The sequence below is a fragment of the Bombus bifarius genome, unplaced genomic scaffold (assembly GCF_011952205.1).
Source record: "Bombus bifarius isolate JDL3187 unplaced genomic scaffold, Bbif_JDL3187 scf7180000008208, whole genome shotgun sequence".
NCBI lineage: Eukaryota > Metazoa > Arthropoda > Insecta > Hymenoptera > Apidae > Bombus > Bombus bifarius.
Genome location: NW_022884511.1, coordinates 196,131 through 217,212, shown reverse-complemented (window position 1 = coordinate 217,212; position 21,082 = coordinate 196,131). Strand labels below are relative to the sequence as shown.

Sequence of the window (21,082 nt, the reverse complement as noted above, 5' to 3'; positions counted from 1 at the left end):
GTCTATGGTTTTCCTAAACGTTTTAGAAGTTCTAGTTTCCATTGCTATATTTACGAAAAGTTCTTAATCGATTGACGCAGACTGATAAATTAATAATAAACAGTAACAAGATTTGCCGATTTTAAATAATATATCATTAGACTGCGGATGTTCATGCATAGAAAACTTAGATATGTACGTAAAAACGTGTAAAATATATATAATACGTAAAAATATACAAAATGTCCAATGTAAAGAACTCTTTATATAACACTTAGAATATTTAAGAGATACATTTAGAAGAAGTCTCTTTAGTTGTGTTCATAACATCCGCAGTCCATGAGGATGAATACATATTTCGATTTCGATTCTTCCCTTTGTTTTATAATACTGATAACCATTAATGAAAGAAAACGAAGTCGCTAACGAGTCTTAAAAGAATAACCGTGTCACTTCTTGCCGGAAGATGCATCTTACACAAGCTAACAATCGTTCCTCCAGCATTCGTCGTGCGCATCCAGCACATCGACGATTCTTTTAATACTTAACAACTAACATGTAATCTAACACGTCTAACGACGTTATAAATAACATAGAAGATGAAATATCAAGAGAGAAAGAAGAAGTAGAAGTGACTAATTGGATCTCTGGCTGTCGACTGATCGCTAATAGTAACAGACTAGTAAACCGTCTTCTTCCCTTACAATGGCTCTTGTCTGTTCATTTCTTGGTCCCTCTTCCTCTTCCGTTTTGTTTTTGTGGCACAGCCTTGTTCCTCCTGCTCCGTTCATCGATCACGTCCCTCCTTTCCGATCTTCTTTACGCGGACGAAAACGATCAACAATTTTTGTGCAACGACATTAACCAAAATTAAAGGAGGACACAGATCTGAAAAGGACGTGCGTTCTGATCCTGGAGGGGATCTCTCACCCGAATTCGTCTCATCTATCACCCACTTAAAAATGTTGGGTAACGTCTTCCATCTCTTCGTCCTGAGCTCGTTTTCGTGTCCCGGTCATCGGCTTGTTTCAGAACGAAACTCTTCGAATACTTTCGGGCGTGGATGTGCACAGATGTCGTGTGCTTTCCATGGATTAGCTCAGTTTAATCGGCCGTAGTACGGTCTGTCGGGAATTCGGGGAGGAATATTGGGTACAGGACGCCTATAACACAGACAGTGATTAAGTACTCGGTGCTTCTCACCAAAGTGTTTGAGACGCGACGATTGATTATTACTTTAAACAAGTAAAGCGGTGATGAACGTCGCGCGAACACGAAACATAATTTTGCCCTTCGAATGCGAAGATAATCGTATAATTTGTGAAAAATACTGTGCATTTCTTTTTAAATAAAATTTATTGAATTCTATAGTTTTCATATATTTTTAAATTGTATGTAAAATCAAAAATTTATTTGTATTTTAAGTGCTTGTCACATTTCATTTTTCTCGAAAAATCGAAGACATATTGTCTAACAAAATGATATTTTCTACTCTTTAAATATATTTTAATTCGCATTTGGAGAGACTGAGTAAAGCTATGCAATGACCAATTAAATTTACTTCGCCTTAGAAATTATATACGTAACAAATCCAAGTGAATAAATCTAATTGGGCTTTGCTAATATTTACTTTATTAAGCTATGATATGAGAATGAGAGTATTTTATATGAGATAGAATATATTTTCCGTTATAAAATTGGGGTTAAGAGAAGTAATAATAATTGTCGAATATATAACAGAGAGTAAAGTGCAACAGACATATCGTCTCCTCCAATATGAATGTATGTACTTGTAAATAATAACGACAAAAATACACTACGAATTTGTTCTGTAAAGCGCACAAAGAAAGAAAGTACTTATAATAATAAACGAAAAAATGACGTCATTAAATACAACATGGGATGATGATCTGCAAAAAACAAAAAGGAAAAAAAAAAGAAAAAATCCAATTGCACATGCTCAAGCAGTAGCAAAAACGCATGCAGAAATGAATGTATAAAAAGGACGTTCATTCTACAATTTTTCGCAACCGTTTTTACATTTACATACCTTTAGACATTTTCAATGAAATCTTAACTTTAATTGCATCTTTTCAAACGTCCTTTGGATACAGATAAATACAATTGAATTGATTCGTATGTAAAATACTTCACGAGGTAAGATCCTGGATGCTTTTATGGGAAAAAATATTAAAAAGGTGGCAGACATTGGACAGTGATTTGATTACAAAAGAAGAGAAAGAAAACAAAAAATAACGCAGAACGCGAATACGCATCTCAGCGTGCGGGAACAATCAGGACAATCTCGCACATACTCTATTAAAAATATTACTTGTTATTTGCACGCAACGGTATATGGAATTAAGCGAGAATCAGAGAAGAATTAATGGAACATGTAAAAAACGTGGTCAACACATTAAACACAAGTGTTACAACACGATAAGAACACTATCCAGCCGCAGTAATCGAACGTTAATCTCATTGGATACTAATTTCCCCAGCGGAAATGCGTTTCCGGTCATCAGATAATAACACACGCTTCTCTCCCAATTTTCATTTTTGCACATATATGAATATATCTATATGTACGTACGTATGTATATATGTAGATATACATTTTGAATTTATAACATGTTATTTTTTTCTATATATACAATTATATTGCAGTAAAACGGTGTATGGAAATATCACGCGACCATCGCGCGATATTACAATATAGTGAATCGTGTAAGGTGCACAATCCACATAGAATAATTTGCTAAGTAACCCCCCTTGTCAATGTTCTCCTTGTTTTGAATTTACGAAATATTTTTTACAACAAATGTTCGCGGATGAATATCGGTGATCGAGTTCAACGAACAATCGCTTTCTCTTGTAGTGAGATGTAGAAAAAGATCATTTCTATCAAAAATCAGGGGTATAACAGGTATAAAAATTATGAAAAATTTACTAATGTAATTAAAAACTAGCAGTAAGCTCTATTGACATCTTCAGAAACGTTGAATACTTGTTTTTAATTTTTCGAATCATTTTTATCAAGGATCGATCCATTGATAACACGTGGGTTACTTAGAGATCTGTTGTCTACGATTCGTTCCGACGTCCATCTAAATTTTAACCACGTGAAAATAACGTCGGCGACGAATCCAGCCACGAATAGTATTTCCATCGATTTTTATTAATTACATATTCGTCTTTATCGCTCATTTACCATCATTCACTTCCATCGTTCGCACGTTCTTGTTACGTGAGATTGTATACGTTTACGCTTGGCCCGCGATATACAATAGAATCACGTTTATTACTCGATGATCCGTCTTACGCAAAGTAACCTTTTTAACTAGAATTTCTCTGCATTTAAGGCTTTTCGATGGAAGCATGTAACAATATAATCTGTCGCGTGAATAGGATGCATGTTGCAGTCATGAAATCTCATTCATCGATCTGCTCTCTTCTGTTTTTCCTGCGCGATTTATTCTCTTCTCTTCCTCTCTCTGGAACGTGGGACGATCTGAACGTACTTATGTCAGCATAGGATGGTATTAAACAATCGAAATATACACGGTAAAGAAATAGTATTTTTAATTCAGATAAATGAATACTATACGTTTGAACCGAGCATTATATAATTATTAGGTAAAAAATTTGCACCTGATTTTGAAAAGTATTCAATTAATTTTATCGTAGATACGTTCAGGATCGCCTTTCGATTGGACGATTAAATGCTAAAGTGCGGCAACAATATTTGTATTTTATGTTCACAAAGGAGCTTATGATTTCTTTGCTTTTTTTGCATCCATAATCGGTCTCTAAATAGAGTAATCGCTAAACACGGTTAACGCTATTTTCATTGGATCTAGTCACAAAAGCCGAGCTTATTTTCAAAGATCTCATTTTAGGCCCAATACCCAAAATATGTATTTATCATAGATCGTACAACATGAAGTAAAAGTTAAAATGTACGGAGATTTCTCCTTTTTTCTTCTTTGGAAACAAAGCAATCGATTAATTGTTAATTGACGGTACGAACGTAAAGACGCATCAAGTAGGAAACCGTGAAGATTCTTTCCTTCACGATTCGCTGATGGCAACTTCACTTGTCGTTTTTCGTTGTAATACTTGAAATAAAGATTCCACCCAATCGGGTATTGCCATTAGTAATCAAAATTTGTACGAATCACAAATTAAATGTCAATGTAAAAATCTTTTTCATCTAATTTTCACAAATAGTTTCAACGTACACGTATATTGGTACCAAAGGCCAAAAACGCATATTCGACGAATTAGACAAAAATTTTTGTAGTTGTAAAGGTACAAGAAGTGATGTAAAAAACTTGAAATATAATCTCGAAGGGTGGAACCGCAGAATACTGTTGATGAACATATAAGAACCTGCACGTACTGAAGAACAATTTTTCTTTTCACGTTTCTACTACTTGATATACCCAGTGTTATTGAAATGCAACGCCACGCACTTACGAGGCTTGTACATCTACTTGTATCTCTATCATCTTTTTAATACTCATAAGACTTGTGTCTAAAGGAACCATGCTAAAGTATGTAACTTTACGAAAATAAAAATTCACGATCTATCGAGCAAGAAATCTGACACGCTACTGAAACGAATAACGTTATCTTTCTTATCCTGTACAATATACAATATAATGATATCGTTAATAATAACAATAATTATAATAATTATAATTATAATTGTATTCACAATTTGTGAATCGTAATCACAATCACTTCGGTAGTTTCAATGTATGATCTACTTAATTCTGGAATTACGGTGCATAAAATGATCAATAGACATATGTATATATGTATATGTATGTATATATATATATATATATATATAAAACAACATAATATATATATACACACACACACACATATATATATATATATCTGTACAATAACATTACAATAATACCACTTGTGATTGTTCGCTTTTCCGAGTTTCCTGTTCTTTTTGTGTATGTCTGTGTCTATCTTCCCGTAATTCTTTTCATTTCCTTGATAGAGAACAACGTACACGGTACAATTCAATCTATTAGTACTCAGCGAATAATCTAAATTACGGATTAAAGGTTGTGTCCAGTATCAACAGGCGTTAGATAATTCGATTTGCGAATGCGATGTGCTTTCACTCAGACTGTAAGTTTGATCCTCATCTAATCTTGTTTTCCAAAAGCCATTTTCTTTAACGCAAAATATCAATTTATATGTGTAGACATTATCTTTGGAAAAGAGAAGGTGGCGGCTCTTACGTAAATTTGACGTAAATAAATACATCTCTATATGTATGGTGGAACGACATCAATGAATATTATTAGGCCCTTTTAACACTGAAACGAACGAGTTAACAATGGATTTCATTCAATTTAGAATTGTACATCATCGAGATTGCCTCTTCTTTGATTCGATCGATCAGAACAAACACGAAAGATATAGTGACGCGGCAAATGCGAATCATTGTCCTCAACGCTCTTTCATAGTTACTATTTGCCCAAGATAAACCTTCGATATTTTGCTCTAATGGAAAGTAATACATATTCTCTTTTCTTCTTTCCTTCCTTTGTTTTTCTTTTTTCATAGTGGCACTTCGATCATTGTCCTCGATACTTCACGCGTCACTGGTAACAGACTTAATCCTTCTCTTTGCATGGTATCGTTCTTGCAATGACGAATAATTTGCTCATAAAAAAATGTTTATACATACATGTATGCAATATGTAAAAGTCACGTTGAAGTGGGACAAAGTTTACTCTAAGTCGAGTAATTATAACGCAAAATGTGATAGCGGTGTCGGTAAATGCGTCGAAACTTCTTAACAATTAATTACGATAATATTGATAACGAAACTTCTATTATTTATAACAAGTAAAAAAGTAAAAGATAAATTCGTGAAAATAATATATGAAATACATATGCCATTTTGTAAAAAGCTAATATAATTTTTAATTTAAACATTTCTCTAGTAAACGATTCTGCAGCTATTTAAGAGTTAAGTATCATCAAATGTTTCATCTGTTTACCAATAAGTTTCCTTTTTGTATAATCTTATTCAAAAGTTTATACATAAATATTCCGAATATAGTACAGAGAGGAGCATTCTTGATCATCAAACATGTGTACTACATAAATCTGAAAGCACATCGCGCCCCGTGGATTTAATTACAAGAATGTAGTAGAATACATCATATTCCCTTTCCTTATATATGTACATGTATAATTGATTTAATTTGCTAAACACGGTCGAGGAGCATAAGAAACAACAAATACCTTTTCCAAATATAACGCAGCTCCTGAACGCATGCTGAGTGATATACATTCATTATACATTATAACGACATACGATTAGTATTGTATTGTATATATATAATATATATTTATTATTCTCATTCGGTATCGTTAGTATTAATCTTCTTTTATTAAGACTATTCAGAGGGAGGGAGAGAGTTCGCGACTCAGGATTTTCATGCAAAATCCTTGAAGCACTCTACGCTATATCACATCCTATGTCTGAGCACATTTTTTTTTTCATTAATACTTCATTAGGGATTAGCTATGTATGTATATATGTATAACTCTATATGACAGTTTTAATATTAATGGCTAAGAATGGAATAAAGTGTGGTGACATCTAAAGAGGTAGAGAAACAGTGTGTAATGTGTATCTGTGTGTGTATATATGTGACTGTGTTTGAGTCACGCAATTAATAATTACAGATACTAAAACTTATTTGTAACGCAGTTGTCGCCGATTAGAAATCGATCGAACAGATGCGATAAAACGAACATTCAATAATAATTGTCGACAACTTTTGCCCAACAGCATGACATTTTTTATTTTATTTTATGAAGATTCAGGGAATGAATTTTGACATCGCAATCGGAATCGGACTTTCGCCTAATCGAAACTACCTTTGATCACATCGTAGGGTTCTGGTAGACTTTCCAGGATATAGAGTCACTGGAGATATAAATATATCGGTCTAAAAAATTGAACTCCTTTCTTTAAATATCTCTAAGCAAGAAGATATGTATGTACAAGTATTCAATACTTGATATCAGCATCCAAAGCGAAACAGCAATAAATTATATGTTATATCAGGTCTTACAGCTTTTTATGCTTTCTGGGATTACACAATACACGTCATCATCCTACAGTTCATGAAAGAATATTTATTTCCTTTTAACAATAAACTACTTTACGAACAACATACATATGGAATGTAACGAAGCGAATTACATGTCTTACAAATATACAGAGGTATTCCCTTACACACGTATATTTTTTTCTATAGCGTGTGCACAGGGATGTTCACTCTCTTTTCTTTCAATATGTATATATAATGTCTATATCTCGCACACGTATGTATGTCGAATAACGATATATAACGTTGAAGGCAACATCATCGCTATTAATCCAATTTTTCGGATCATGCAAGAGAGAGAGAGAGAGAGAGAGAGAGAGAGAGAGAAAGAGAGAGCGAGGGAGATAAAAAAAAAACATAGCTGGTTATAATTCGCAAAAATTGGTTATCGAAACACACTATCGGAAAACAGTGAGACATCAAATTAGTGTTCATTCTCAACCCTGAACAGTCTACCAATCTAGCGCAACTTAAATAAGATTGCCCATAATAATTCATTATCGTGGTTAAAAGAGCAAGATATCTCGCATATAAAAAAAGAGTTATGAGGCAGCAAGAGTATTTACTTGATCTTGAATGCTTCCATCAGCTCGTTCACGGCGGCATTAGCAGCGGCCTGCGTCGCAGCTTGCGTCACCCTCTGCTGAAGACCACCCCCACGACTAAACATACACCACGGACACTAAGCTTTTACTACAAATCTTATTTGTTTTCAATGCCTTATCAATAGTATGCTACTATATAAAGAGAGAATTCGACTAATATATGGTAATTTAAATTAATATCTGCATGATGCACTACATTTTAGACTGACATCGTGCATCCTCGAATGTCCTAAGAAGTATGTGTAATCTCTCGCGTGGTTCTACTAAGCGACAGACGCGGGAATTCGATAACGAGTAGTAGAGCGTTGACGATCAACTGCTTGATATTCGTTCAATAGAAAGAATGTTTTCAATGCAGGCACCGACACATTCATCCCCCATAATGACAAAATAGTTGACAATATTAAAATCAATTTTTCTCGCTTTTTCTGTGATTTTACCAATTGAATCAACGATGGCAAGAAAGCAGTAATATTAAGAGAGTTTCAGAAGCTGCTAAATGCAAATGCAACACGTTATGGCAAAACTTATTCCGTATATATTCGTGTATCACATTCTCTCATACAGGTTTTTACATCGATTGAAATATCGCTCTGCGAATCGATTGAAAATGTATTTCATTTACGCGACAATTAAAATGTCATGCTGTTAGTAAAGCGAATGAATACTTATCCACCACCTGTGATAAGAACTCAAGATCATTTATTTTACAACGTTCTTAGTTGTATATACAGATATAATTTACAATTTCATTCAACTAATTTACAATGAAACAAATGTCATTCTACCTCATTTTTCTTTGTTCGTCGCGAATGAATCGTGATCTATTTATACATACTTTTTGTCATTAGTACCGATTAAATATATCGTAGACACTTAGATTGTTAATTAGAGGTGTGCAATTTTGTAACATTACATCGGCATTGTATAAATTTGTTTAGGATGATTACAAAAAGCGAGCAGCATATTTCTATAATATTTGTTAAATAATATGAAAACGACGAAACAATACGAATAATAATTCCTCGCTCGTTCTTACGAAGTAATTGGACCATGAAATAATTTGATATATTACTGATATAATGCGTAATACGTATAAGATAAATCGCCCGTCAAAGTTCTTGGAAGCTCTTTTTAATCTCTAACTAATACAAATATTCACAAGTTTATTAATTTTTATACAACTTACACACCCCTAATTAACAATAATAATTCATAATACTTGCAGACAAAACATATAGCATTAGGAAATTGTATCTCGTGTAAAATATACACTGACTAGATGCAATTGATATATGTATATATGTATATTAATTAGTAGTGAATAGGCGAGTTAGTGCGATGACTTATTGTCGGCGCCTGCAATAGAAAGTGAAGTTAGCACCAAAGCCCCAATTAGACAAAGCTATGGAGGACAAGCAACTGCAAATTTCTCTTTAAAACATTTCGTGACGTTTAAGAAAAAAAAGGACCTCTACTTTGTAATTAAGACACAAGACTACCTCAACACAAACTAACAGAACATTGTGCAAAATTTGTGAGAAACTCGACAATCGAAAGATACTCGATAGTACAGAGTGTTCCAAACGTTTTGTCTCTTTAAATTCTCTGTACTACTTCACAAGGTACAATTCCGTTAAATTGGATGAAAATTATATTAAATTCTTAGTACTTACGATGGTATAAGAGGAGGAGGTAGGCCAGGTGTGGCACGGGCTGGCGGAGGTCCACCAGGTCCAGGTCGGTTAGGAATAGCCGGTGCTGGTCGACCACCAGACGGAACCGGAGGTGGAGCTCGAGAACTAGAAAGAGGTGGTGGCTGTGTCACTCCGCGTCTTGGCCCACCAGGAGATGGTGGTGATAACCTGTAACACATAAAATGAACAATAGCTATTATATTTATTGCTCCTATGTAGAAAGCAAAAGATAAAGATAAGAGAACACGAAATATTCATGGTGTGTAGGGCATTAAAAAAAAGTTATATAGCCTCTTTTCTGTATGGTTTGTTAACTTATCACAGTTGAAATTTGCAATCAAGAGACGAATGAAATATAAATTTTCACTGATTTATTAAAGACTTTTCTATACATTGAACAGCTTATTTTCCATAAAGGCTGTATATTTATTATACTGTCGTAATTGAGATTAGAACACACAATCTTTTCTTATTTATAATTTACACTGTACTACAATTTAATATTAAAAACATTTTTAAATGCTTTCACTCTAACAGGTATTCAAATATATGTAATTTATGTGCAAATAAAAATATCATAGGAGATTCTTTCTAATTTTATGCAAAACATAAGAAACGTATAAACGATAAAATAATTTTTCAAAGTAAATATCGGTGGACCTACATACTTGAAATAAAACTACAAAGCAGAGAAATAAGTGTACATTTGAAAAAAGAGAACAAATTTTAGTTAGTATAATAAATGTACATAGTAACTCTTACCCAAGACTGTTTCAATGGTGTTCAAGTGTATGAGGCAAAAGCAGGCAGTACAAGATTGAAAGATAATAAATTAGTTAAATGCATAAGCGACAATGAAAATAATAACATAATTGTTACCTTGGATTTTCCCCAGATGCTAGCCAATCATTTTTCACAGGTGGTGGTACTGGAGTAGATACTGTCGCCATCGAAACATCTCCAATAATACGAAGTGCCTCCTTACATGCATGATACATGCGTAGCATTTCCTCTCGTTTTTGTGCTTCTTCGGGTGATTCTTCCATCATTGAAGCCTGTAATTCACGTCCACATACTTTTTTCTAAATTTGAAGTATACAATAAATTTGGCAGAAAAGACTAGAATACTGTAAGTATTTAGTGTATGTAAAGATTTTACAAAAAATTGTTGTTAATGGAAAAAAATAAAAAGTATTCCTTGAAATATTATTTCATTAGGAAATAAACAGTAAAATTTTAAATAATAAGCTTAGGAGAACATTGGAAATTTATTTGTGGATATAAAATTACAATATACTAAATTCATATGTATTTTACCTGATCACCACTTGCATATAGATGTGCCAGTAACTCTCCATTAATGAAATCCTTTGCATTGTTTATAATCAAATGCATAATTGTCTTTGGAACCAAATCACGAGTTGTTTTTGTGACAATTTTCATGTACGAATCCACCAGATTTCTAATGGTCTCCACTTGACGTTCAAGTTGAGGATCCATTGATGATTGAGCTTCCGATCCACCCTATAAATATGGAAATAATAAATTTCCTGCATTCTTTGTTGAAATGATGAAGTTAAAAGCAATACTTCAGATAACGTCACATACATAGTTAACATAAATAAAAACAAAAAATAATACATCATTTCAATAATTAATAAAGTGTTATTGATCTTGTGCTCAAATGGAAACTTTGCTTGCAGGGAAACATAAAGTATTTTTACAAACAATTCATACATGTTTTAATCGTATTCATTATCAGCAAAAAAGCAAAGCTAAGTGTAGTGGTATTTCATATCCATGTAAGTGTTGTGTGTTCTGTATAACTACAAAATTTCTACATTGTACGAACCTCATATCCTTCCTTTAGTTAATTAGAAGCAAAAAATGTAATAACTATTGTGAATGTAATATTGGAATCTAATTAATTTCTGAATAATATAAAACATATGCAAATTGCGCAATTCATACTTGTATTAAAAAGAAACGCTATTAAATTAAATATATTTTCAAAAGATGCAAAGAATCAATTTCTCTCAATATAATTATTGTATTTAATATAAAATGAAAGTTTATGAACATTGCGATGTTAAAATAGAACTTTAGTCATAAAATCTAATAAATAATTGAAATATTTTTAGAATGTGATATTTAACAATAGTCTTAAGAATAATTTACTATAATAATTTAAAATACTTCCAAACTAATGCATCACATCACCACACAGTTAAAAATATAAAATTCAAACAAAATATTTTAATTACATTTCTCGTACTAACTCACCCGCTGTATATCCTAAAATAAACCAAAATAATCTTTTCTAATAAACATAACAGAATATATTCCAATATAATAATAAATAATTCTTCCTTTAATCAAAACAAATAATTAAATAACTAATTTATAAATAAGAATTACATAATATATCAATATACTTTTATCGAAGTTGCGTTACAATCGGTGCGCACGAGTGACATACGTCATTTTTGCAATTGCGTTTCAGCAATATATATAAATTTATATAAATAAATTTACACGTGATACAATTTGTCATCTTGTTTGTATCTAAAAAAATAAACGCGAGTAGTGATTAGACGAATGGCACTCGAGTGTCCCAGGCCTAACATATTTGTTATAACATATAACATATTTGTTATATTTTCCACCATACAATATACTTAATTGTGTACATATATGAAAGAATATAAACAGCATAATTATATAATAAGAAACATACCTCTCCTTCACCATTTGCTTGCTCTGTTGATTTTTCGGGATATACACCAGCCCTGAGGAAAGAAGCTTTCCATGAATCAACATCATCTTGAGTTTCACAGCTCAGTTCAAGCTGTTTGTAATCCTTATAAACATTTCTGCCTTCTGGATTAAATAAAGCAAACAAATGACGTCGGGACATGAACCCTTGTTCCAAGTCACGCAATTTCAATCCATCTAAAGGTAGCATATACTTCTTCTCACGTTCCTAAGCAAGGAAATAATACATAAAACTTACATAATTAACGTGTTATTAACTACATTATAGCAAAAAAATACCTACTTCTTCATCTTTGAACCAAGAAATACTCTCTGACGTTAGGACAAACCAATAATCTCTTGAACCACCTTTCATTATACCGAGATTGTGGATACACATGTATCCTTTGCGTATTACTTGATTTCCTAATGTATGACGACCAGATTTAACAGCATTTTCTGAGGACTGTTGAGCACTGTAACATAACGTATAATTTATAATGAAATGTTAATAAAAAAATACGTTTGAGTACCCATGTACAAAATTCATTGTAATAAATTGCCACAAAAATTTGTTAGTTTACTGTGTAAAAAATGTAGCAGAATAAGACCTAGCAATAATTTTTGTATTAACGTACACAAACGTTTATATTCAAATTTAATCTTACATCGTAAAATATAAGTAATATATTAAATATAAGTAATTAATTTAATTTCTCAAAATATCTGTGTTTATAATACAAAATATTGAAAATGAGACATGATCACAAAATGACAATATAGAGAGGATAATTACATGGCTTCTATATCTTTGATTTATAACTAATTAATAATGAAATCTTTATGTGTTAAACAAAAATTTACCTTTTACATTGTTTTTAGTTACATATAAGAATTATAACAACAGCCACAACAACTCCATGCACATACTCTTTCATACAGCTTTAAATGTTGCAGTTGAATATTTTTGAATATGCAGTCAAACATTATTTGTAACATATAAATACACACAATATTATTTCTACTTAATTAACATTGTAATATCTTTGCAGATCATAACACATGGAAAATTGCAGAAGCAAATATTACATATATTGTGAAATCATGTGAAAAATGATGGAACTAAAATCTAATGCTGCTGTATGAAATATACGATTTGGAGTATTCATGAATGACTGTGGCAATGAATAATCTATTTAACTATATAGTTGAATTGTGCAACTATGTACAAAATATTCAGATCAAATTCTTAAAATTGTGATAGATTATGGCTGTATTCTACAATATATAAAACTAGATAAAAAAATATAGCCAATGAAAACTTAATAATAGCTTACTCATAATGGCATACAATGTTTCATGATGGTTAAGTTTATTTCTTTGTTTTCACAAACCACTCCCATTTTTTGTATATGAATAATTAAAAATGATATTTCAAGTGCTATTCTTATGATCTATAAAGTGTATACATGTACATATATGTATGAATAGTATTAACCTTTTATGATGTTATACACTAAACTAGTAATGAAATACTGAATAATAAAAACACATAAAATTTTATTTCATTCAAAAGAAAAAGACTTTAAAGTACACTAGAAAAATATAGTTTTCAATCTTTTGCTATATGGGAAATGAGTTCAATATTGCTTTTTAAGGATTCCGTTCTTTGTTATAAAACTGAAAGCTAGAAAAAGTTAAATAAAAAATAAGCATAACAAATTAAGAGCGTGATAATAGAAAAGGAAGAAAAATGTAGTGTAAATTTTTGTTCCAATGTACTTTATAATTCTTACCTTGCATTATGGCTACTGGCTGCCGCGCTGCCGATATAATTAAATAATTTTTTTAATTGTGAAATATAAAGTATTAATGAATGGAAAGAAATGTCACGAAATGTGTATATGCCATGTAGTTCAAGGAAAGACATACGTTCGTTAATGCAATAAGTATAAAAAAGGTGAAAAATATGTATACCAGTTGATATTCATAGATAATTTTTTATATTAAGTATGCCTTGCCTTTTAATGACATAAAAAATTGTACAGTAATTACAGTATTCTTATTCCCTAATTCAATTATTGCAAACTATATAATATAAAGGAAACCTATTATGTAAATTTTTCTATAATTTACATAATATGATTTAAAAAGTTAAAAACGGAAATAGAATGTTATTATTGAATATGAAACAAAAATTAAACTGAAATTGCTAATCATTTTAATATTTCTAATATTTTTTCTTTTTTAAACCCGTTTCTCGCGATATATTTGAGAACTACAATCTTTAAGATGTTAAAGTGTCAAATAAGCAAAATATAAAAATGAATAAAATTCATGTTTGCTATACAGAAAGAGAGAATTAAAATATTAAAAGTATGCGTATTGCAAAGAGAAAAAATTTAAGTGAGATATAATTTAATATGACAATATATATGACACAATGGGTCATATAGATGTACATGAAATAGAGAAAATAACAATAAATTCTACTATTTATTAATGATACTAAAAATGTGTGCCTTAGCTTTAAAGAACAAAGTAAACTAAGAATCGCTATTTTAAAGCTTGCAATGTGAACTGATTTTGGCATAGCATGCATTGATTATAAAATATACCGTATAAGTTTGATTGTGAAAGTCATATGAATATAGTCGAATGTATATTAAATGTCTTATGCTAAATATATTTCGAAATGTAAATTATTTTGAGTCATATTAGTTCAGGAACACACGGTATAAAATATATGTATTATATACATTGATATGTATTTTATATAGAATAAAATACAAATCAATATATATAATTCCTAATTTGCAAAAAAAAAGGTTGCAAGCAAACTAATATAACTAACAGTATATGTAATTGGTGAATTTTCTTATCATCTTTTCCTTTATTTCATAAAAAGCTTAAGTTATAACCATAATGAAACTAATGAAACTAGTTTTTACAAGTATTATATTAGTAAAGCACATTGTCATTATGTGAATTATATTATGTGTTGAATTTACATTAGTCATGCAAGATAGATAGAATTCATTACTGCAAATTCGAGTTTCTCAAAAGTATTAATTAAGCATGTACAGTAATCAGAAATAAAACATATTATTATGTGATTCATTGTTAAAGATATAAAGAAATGTTCAAGACATACACTTAATGATTTCATAAGGTTTGTAAGATTTATAAAAAAAACTTAAATTTGTCTATCATGTTTATCATGAATTGATGATTCAAGCATTTTATGGTGTATAGGTAAAAAAAAATTCATATATCAAAAATCTACATGATATAAAATGCATGATGCAAAATTTATTCAATATTAAAAATATAGATTATTATTATTATCATCATTATAAAGAAAGAGGAATTAGCAAAAATTATATTTATTCAAAGATAATATTTAATATTTGTTATGAAAATATTTGTATGTCTTTAATAATAAAAAACATAATTTATGTTATATTTCTAATTGATAATACTGTACAAGTTTAGAAAATTATTTTATTATGTTACGTTAAAATGTTCTATATAAACATGAATAATTTAATAGTAATAAAAATATTTATTATTATATTTATATTAAAATATTTATTTAGGAAATATTTTTAATATTTTGAAGATTTATTATTTAAGCATAGTGTAGTGAATTTTGTAGATATGTATAAGTACACTAAAATCTATAACTGCAGTTATGAATATAATAATAAGAGCAACATATAGCGCTAGATGTGCGATTATCAAAAATTAAATTCTTCTATCATATTATTTACTCTTTTGATTTGGCTGAGTAGCTACAAAAACACATAACAAAATGTAGGTAACTTACTTGGCAAAACCAATAAAATCTTCATGATTTGTGTTCATATATGCAAGTTCACAATCAACCAAAAGTATTAACTGTTCCTTGCACAATTGTTCTCGTTGTCTAACATAAGTGGTTATAATACGTTCCGTTTCTTCTCGCAGTCTAGGATAACGTGACATCTACCATGTAAAATAAAAATTATATTAAAAATATGTTATCGAAAGAGAACAGACCTTACAAATTTAATAAACTGTACCTACCCTGTCAGTACAAATGCGTACAACATTACTGAGTTCTTGTACAACTAAATCCACGCACTTCAGACTAGGTTCTTTGAGTCTATTTATTTGTTTTTTGACTATTGCCTCAAAGGCCATATCAGGAGTAAACAAACCTACCCTGATACCTATGACATTATACTATTGTTAATAATTTATTTTTGAAGTCACTTACTTATCTCAATATATACATGTAATGAAATTACAGTGATAAACTATTAAAACTGAAATAATCATTTACCATGAATATTCCTAATAGCAAAAGCAATTTCTCTTCTCAGTTCTTTTTCATCAAATTCCATTTTAACTATTTCAAATGGAAAACGTTCATGGAATAATCTGTTTATTTTAGCACCTCCACTGAGCTCATTTGTATTGATTTGTGCAGATCCTGAACCTTCTATAGTTCTTTCAAAATCTGACTGAAGCTGTTGTATCATCCTTAAAAATGTTTTTCTTTCAATCAATATAAAAACAAGCACTAAACCTCAACATTAGTTGTATGGGCAGAGAGTCATGATATTTAGTATTGCAAAGCCAAATAAATTCTACATAATTCATTAATACATCAAAATGTTTAATTTTAATGAAAATTTGTTGTTATTTTTCACTTTCTAGTTGGTTATACAAAGATGTATTAAAATTTTCATGCAAATGATACACACGGATGAAAAAAAAGTGTGATACCTACAGAAACATTTGAATTGATCTGAAAAATAAGAATAAAGGCTCTAAAATATCAACACCCTCCACCCATAATGCATTTTAAGGAAAGGAAAAGAGTTTATATAAGTAATACTTATGAATCTATTATAGAATAATATGTTTTATACATTATTTGTTATATATGTATCATTATTTTTTCATTAAGTTTATTTTATTTTCTAATATAATAAAAGTTACCAAAATTAAAGAAATTATAAATTCACATATAATAGCCTGTATGAAGGAAGAAATACTTACTGTAACATAGCTTTAGTTTTTATGGCAGGATCATCAGGTCTGAAATGTTTGTACTGTTCCACATCCTTTTCTAGTGCAAGCAACTGTTTTTGTAATCTGTCTCTTAATGCTGGTAAAGTATCCCTGATATGATTTGTTAATTGTTGATTTAAAACGCGTTGCAAATATGGTGTCCCTAACCTATCTGCCAAATGTCGATAAGATGGGTGGCTAAATGTGTACAAAAAGAAATATTTTAGACATTCTGTTAAAAAATTGATTCATGGAATTATTCTTTATGATTGATCTATACCTCAAGAAAAATTTCCTCTCTGCTGCTAGAGCATTTTTTATATCTTTTCGACCTTCTATGTCTTTTTGACTTCTGTTAACGACACCTATATAACCACGTCTTAGGGGTAATAATTTATTTTCCAAAATATCTCTTGCATCAGTACCATCATCCATAAGATCTAATTTTGTAATAACGCCAATTGTACGAACACCTTAAACAATTTACAATGTAAATAATTCTCTGTATGTATTTGTTAACATTTATATAATATAATATATATATATATATATATATATATATATATATATATATATATATATATATAATACATAATAATATATCTGTTAAGTTTAAAATATTTAAAAACATGTACCTTGAGGATCTACTTCTTTAGCAAGTTTAAGGGCATCACTATTTGCCAAATCAGTATTTGCTGGTGTTACTGCCAATATGAGACAATTTTCTCTTTTGATAAACTGAAAGATCATAGCTTTAATTTGAGACTCTATATCTACTGGTTGATCTCCAATTGGTACTTTCGTGAGGCCAGGCAAATCAATCAATGTCAAATTTAGAACTAATAATAATAAATATATTAATGAAATTATTAACATAAATCAACATATAATAAAAGACTGTATTTACCATTAGGTGAATATACTCTTAAATTTATTGGTATATTAGAAATACCCTTGTTACTGCCTGTAACTCTGTCTGTTTCTGCTTCGATTTCCTTCCGTACTTCATCAAAATCCACAAATTTTTTACCCTTACAATGCAAGAATTCAGCATTTTCTACAATAGAGAAATAATTTACTTGCTAATATGTAAAGTTTTCTAAGTAATATCTTACTGAAACAGTTTTCATTGCTTCACTTCATACTGAAAGTGATAATATTCTTGATTTCCTGCTTATCAAAAGCTCATTGTTACAGGAAATATGATAATTTTACGGACAACAATTACAGATAAATAGTACTAAATTTTATAAGAAATACCAAGCCATTAAAACTTGTATTAATTTTGTATTTAGTATATCTCAAAAGAAAATAATGAACAATGTATAAACAATTTAAAATATATAATAAAATAAACTGTTATTATATAATTTGACATAGTGTAATTTAAAGGTTTTATGTAATATTAAAACTCTTGAAAGCAATTATAATTTATAATGTATGTCAAACTTTTTTTTTCATTCATAATATAACAAATTTTATAATCTATTTATCTATGATGACTCACCAGTTGTACTATTAATCAGTTGCAAGATAAGTGGTCGTCTGGTTACAATACCAGATCCTCTAGGTAAGAAGTCCCTGAAAACAAAAAAATATTGTTCTTATCTAATAATTAATATAATAATAATATTGTAATTATCTCATAAAATTAGGGATATACTAGGATATGTCAAAGTATATATATAATATATTTAAATATAATAATATTCACATTTTAAAGATTAAAACTTGAAAGATAAAAGAAAAATGTTAGAAATTAACATATCTTATAACTATTATACCTTTATATTTAGCAACATTTATGTTTTTTCTTAATTGAATAAGTTAAATGTGGTTACTGATACCATTCTAATAATGATTCTTTCAAAGCAAAATTATGCATAAGATACTTATGAAATTGATGCACTAAACAAATTTGCTAACATTTTTATCACATTAATATACATATTCATAGTTCCCGGAGAAAGCTAAGTTAATAAAATATAACATTAAGCGGTCTAGATCGAGAACAATTAAATTAATAATTTTCCTAGTTACACATGTATACTTTGAGTAATTTATCAGAAGGTTAAATATTATAGCAACGGGGAAAATAACCATTTGACAGGTCGCTGTGTAGGCGGCCTCAAATCATAAAGATATAGTTAATTTTGATGTCACGATCGATAGATTAAAATAGTTAACCTAAAGGGGCATAGAAAAGAGGAATAGTCGAATTTATATAACTAATGATAAATATTAGAATTAAAATGTGACGTAGTTCGCCACGCCTTTTAAACCAAACGTTCGATTATTCTTCTAATTCTTAAAACATATCAGAAAGTATTACACGCTGAATGAAATGAAAAACGCTAAAATGACAGGACATGAGATACTTACTTTCCAACAAAATTTTCAAGAACTGAACTTTTTCCTGCACTTTGACCACCTACCACTGCGATCTGTGGTAGATCAAGTTGCATATGCACTCCGAGTTGAGTGAATGCATCCTGGAGCTTGTTCACGATTGGAATTAATTGTTCCATACCCGTATTTCCTGCCATTTTGTTGAGGCTATTTTCTTACTAGCCCAAGACCACTATCGTTTTCAGTTTTACGGCTGTGTCCTGTGGTCGACACCGAGCTGCCACCACTTCCACGCACAACCGTCGAAGGTAGCTGCCAGAAACGATCTTATCCGTTTTCGTGAAACACGCACTATCAAAATGGCCGATTTCACGAAGGCACGTTGTTATACATTGAATTTCACCGCATTTTTCCAAAACTCGCGATCGCGCACGGACAACGAACTAGAGATGTCAGCCAACTGGCCTACTGTGAGGAACTCATTCCACGAACATCCACAGTCACTGTATTCACATAAATGAGATCCAACGTACGAACTCAAGAAACGTAACGTTTCAATCGATAATCGAAGCGTGCGCACAGGCGTTTTCGTTGTGACCCACTTTTCGTTGCAAGATAAAATCCATATCGTCCTCCTGCTGCTGACCTTTTTCCACGTCCCACACTGATTTGCTATCGAAGGAACCTGAAATTATACCTTTTGTCCTTTTCTGATCCAGTCATGATAAATTATCATTTTCTTCCTGAATCTAGCTATTCATTTAAAATATTGCGCGGTAAATACTTTTATTGGCGAGGAACATTTATAACCATTAAGAAAATAGACGGTGGCCAATAGGAATACTAGATTCTATTACATATATTGCAAAATCGATAATCAAATATTTAATCCATAAATATTCATTTCAAAAGGTCCAATAATTATATACAGTTATATGTAATATTAAAACTTTTTAATAGATTGTGTCATATTATCATTGTAATTATTAATTGAAGGCAATAATATATATCATAATTATTAATTTCTGATTATTAGCATTGCGCTGATGCATTGGCTAATTATTTTATGTAATTGTATAAAAAACATTTAAACAAAATCCATTTTTTATTCTGTTAAAATGTATACTTTCAATATTACTGATTATAGTTATTTTTCTGCAAATGTAATTTCATCAAATGTTTCATGACTAATACAATGTTCAGATAGTATATAATTTTGGAAAACATTGGAATTATATAAATTTAAATTTTCTACTGAGTAGTTTTGAGTTTGCGTAGTAAAATTATCAAATAGTCTTCCAAACTTTTTATTAAGCGTACAAGAGAAAAACTAAAATTACTAGGATTTAAATGACATTATTGGAAGATATATCATATATTCCTAAAAGTAACATCTACTTTAAAATCATTAAGTAGCAACTACATATATTGTGATATGACACGATTGTATATATTGGCATTATTAATAACGAGTAGA

General features: G+C 30.2%; 1 protein-coding gene across 12 annotated transcripts; it reads right to left on the bottom strand.

The window, feature by feature from the left end:
• Window positions 1–20: 20 nt before the first annotated feature.
• LOC117210603 (dynamin) lies at window positions 21–20,186 on the bottom strand. Of its 12 annotated transcripts, none has more exons than XM_033453767.1 (19): window positions 19,639–19,802; window positions 18,764–18,837; window positions 18,164–18,313; window positions 17,892–18,095; window positions 17,537–17,729; window positions 17,245–17,454; window positions 16,523–16,722; window positions 16,264–16,409; window positions 16,025–16,182; window positions 13,992–14,018; window positions 12,500–12,671; window positions 12,179–12,424; window positions 11,294–11,305; window positions 10,759–10,965; window positions 10,321–10,496; window positions 10,204–10,209; window positions 9,421–9,609; window positions 7,706–7,801; window positions 21–1,142 (listed from the first exon to the last, which is right to left on the bottom strand). In XM_033453767.1, exons 1-19 carry the CDS (start codon window positions 19,800–19,802, stop codon window positions 1,079–1,081), a joined length of 2,694 nt encoding a protein of 897 aa, XP_033309658.1. In that variant the 3' UTR covers window positions 21–1,078. The 12 variants fall into 12 exon arrangements, with proteins under 12 accessions (XP_033309658.1, XP_033309668.1, XP_033309660.1 ...); XM_033453768.1 differs by lacking the exon at window positions 11,294–11,305 and adding an exon at window positions 11,725–11,736 and having other exon boundaries at window positions 1,079–1,142; XM_033453777.1 differs by lacking the exon at window positions 7,706–7,801.
• Window positions 20,187–21,082: the final 896 nt, after the last annotated feature.

Coding starts and splice junctions, on each gene's coding strand:
- LOC117210603 (XM_033453767.1), bottom strand. CDS start 19,802: ATGGCAGGAAATACGGGTATGGAACAATTAATTCCAATCGTGAACAAG. Junction 17,455..17,536: donor GAGAGGAAATTTTTCTTGAG/GTATAGATCAAT, acceptor GTACACATTTAG/CCACCCATCTTATCGACATT. Junction 1,143..7,705: donor ATGGAAGCATTCAAGATCAA/GTAAATACTCTT, acceptor TCTGTGTTATAG/GCGTCCTGTACCCAATATTC.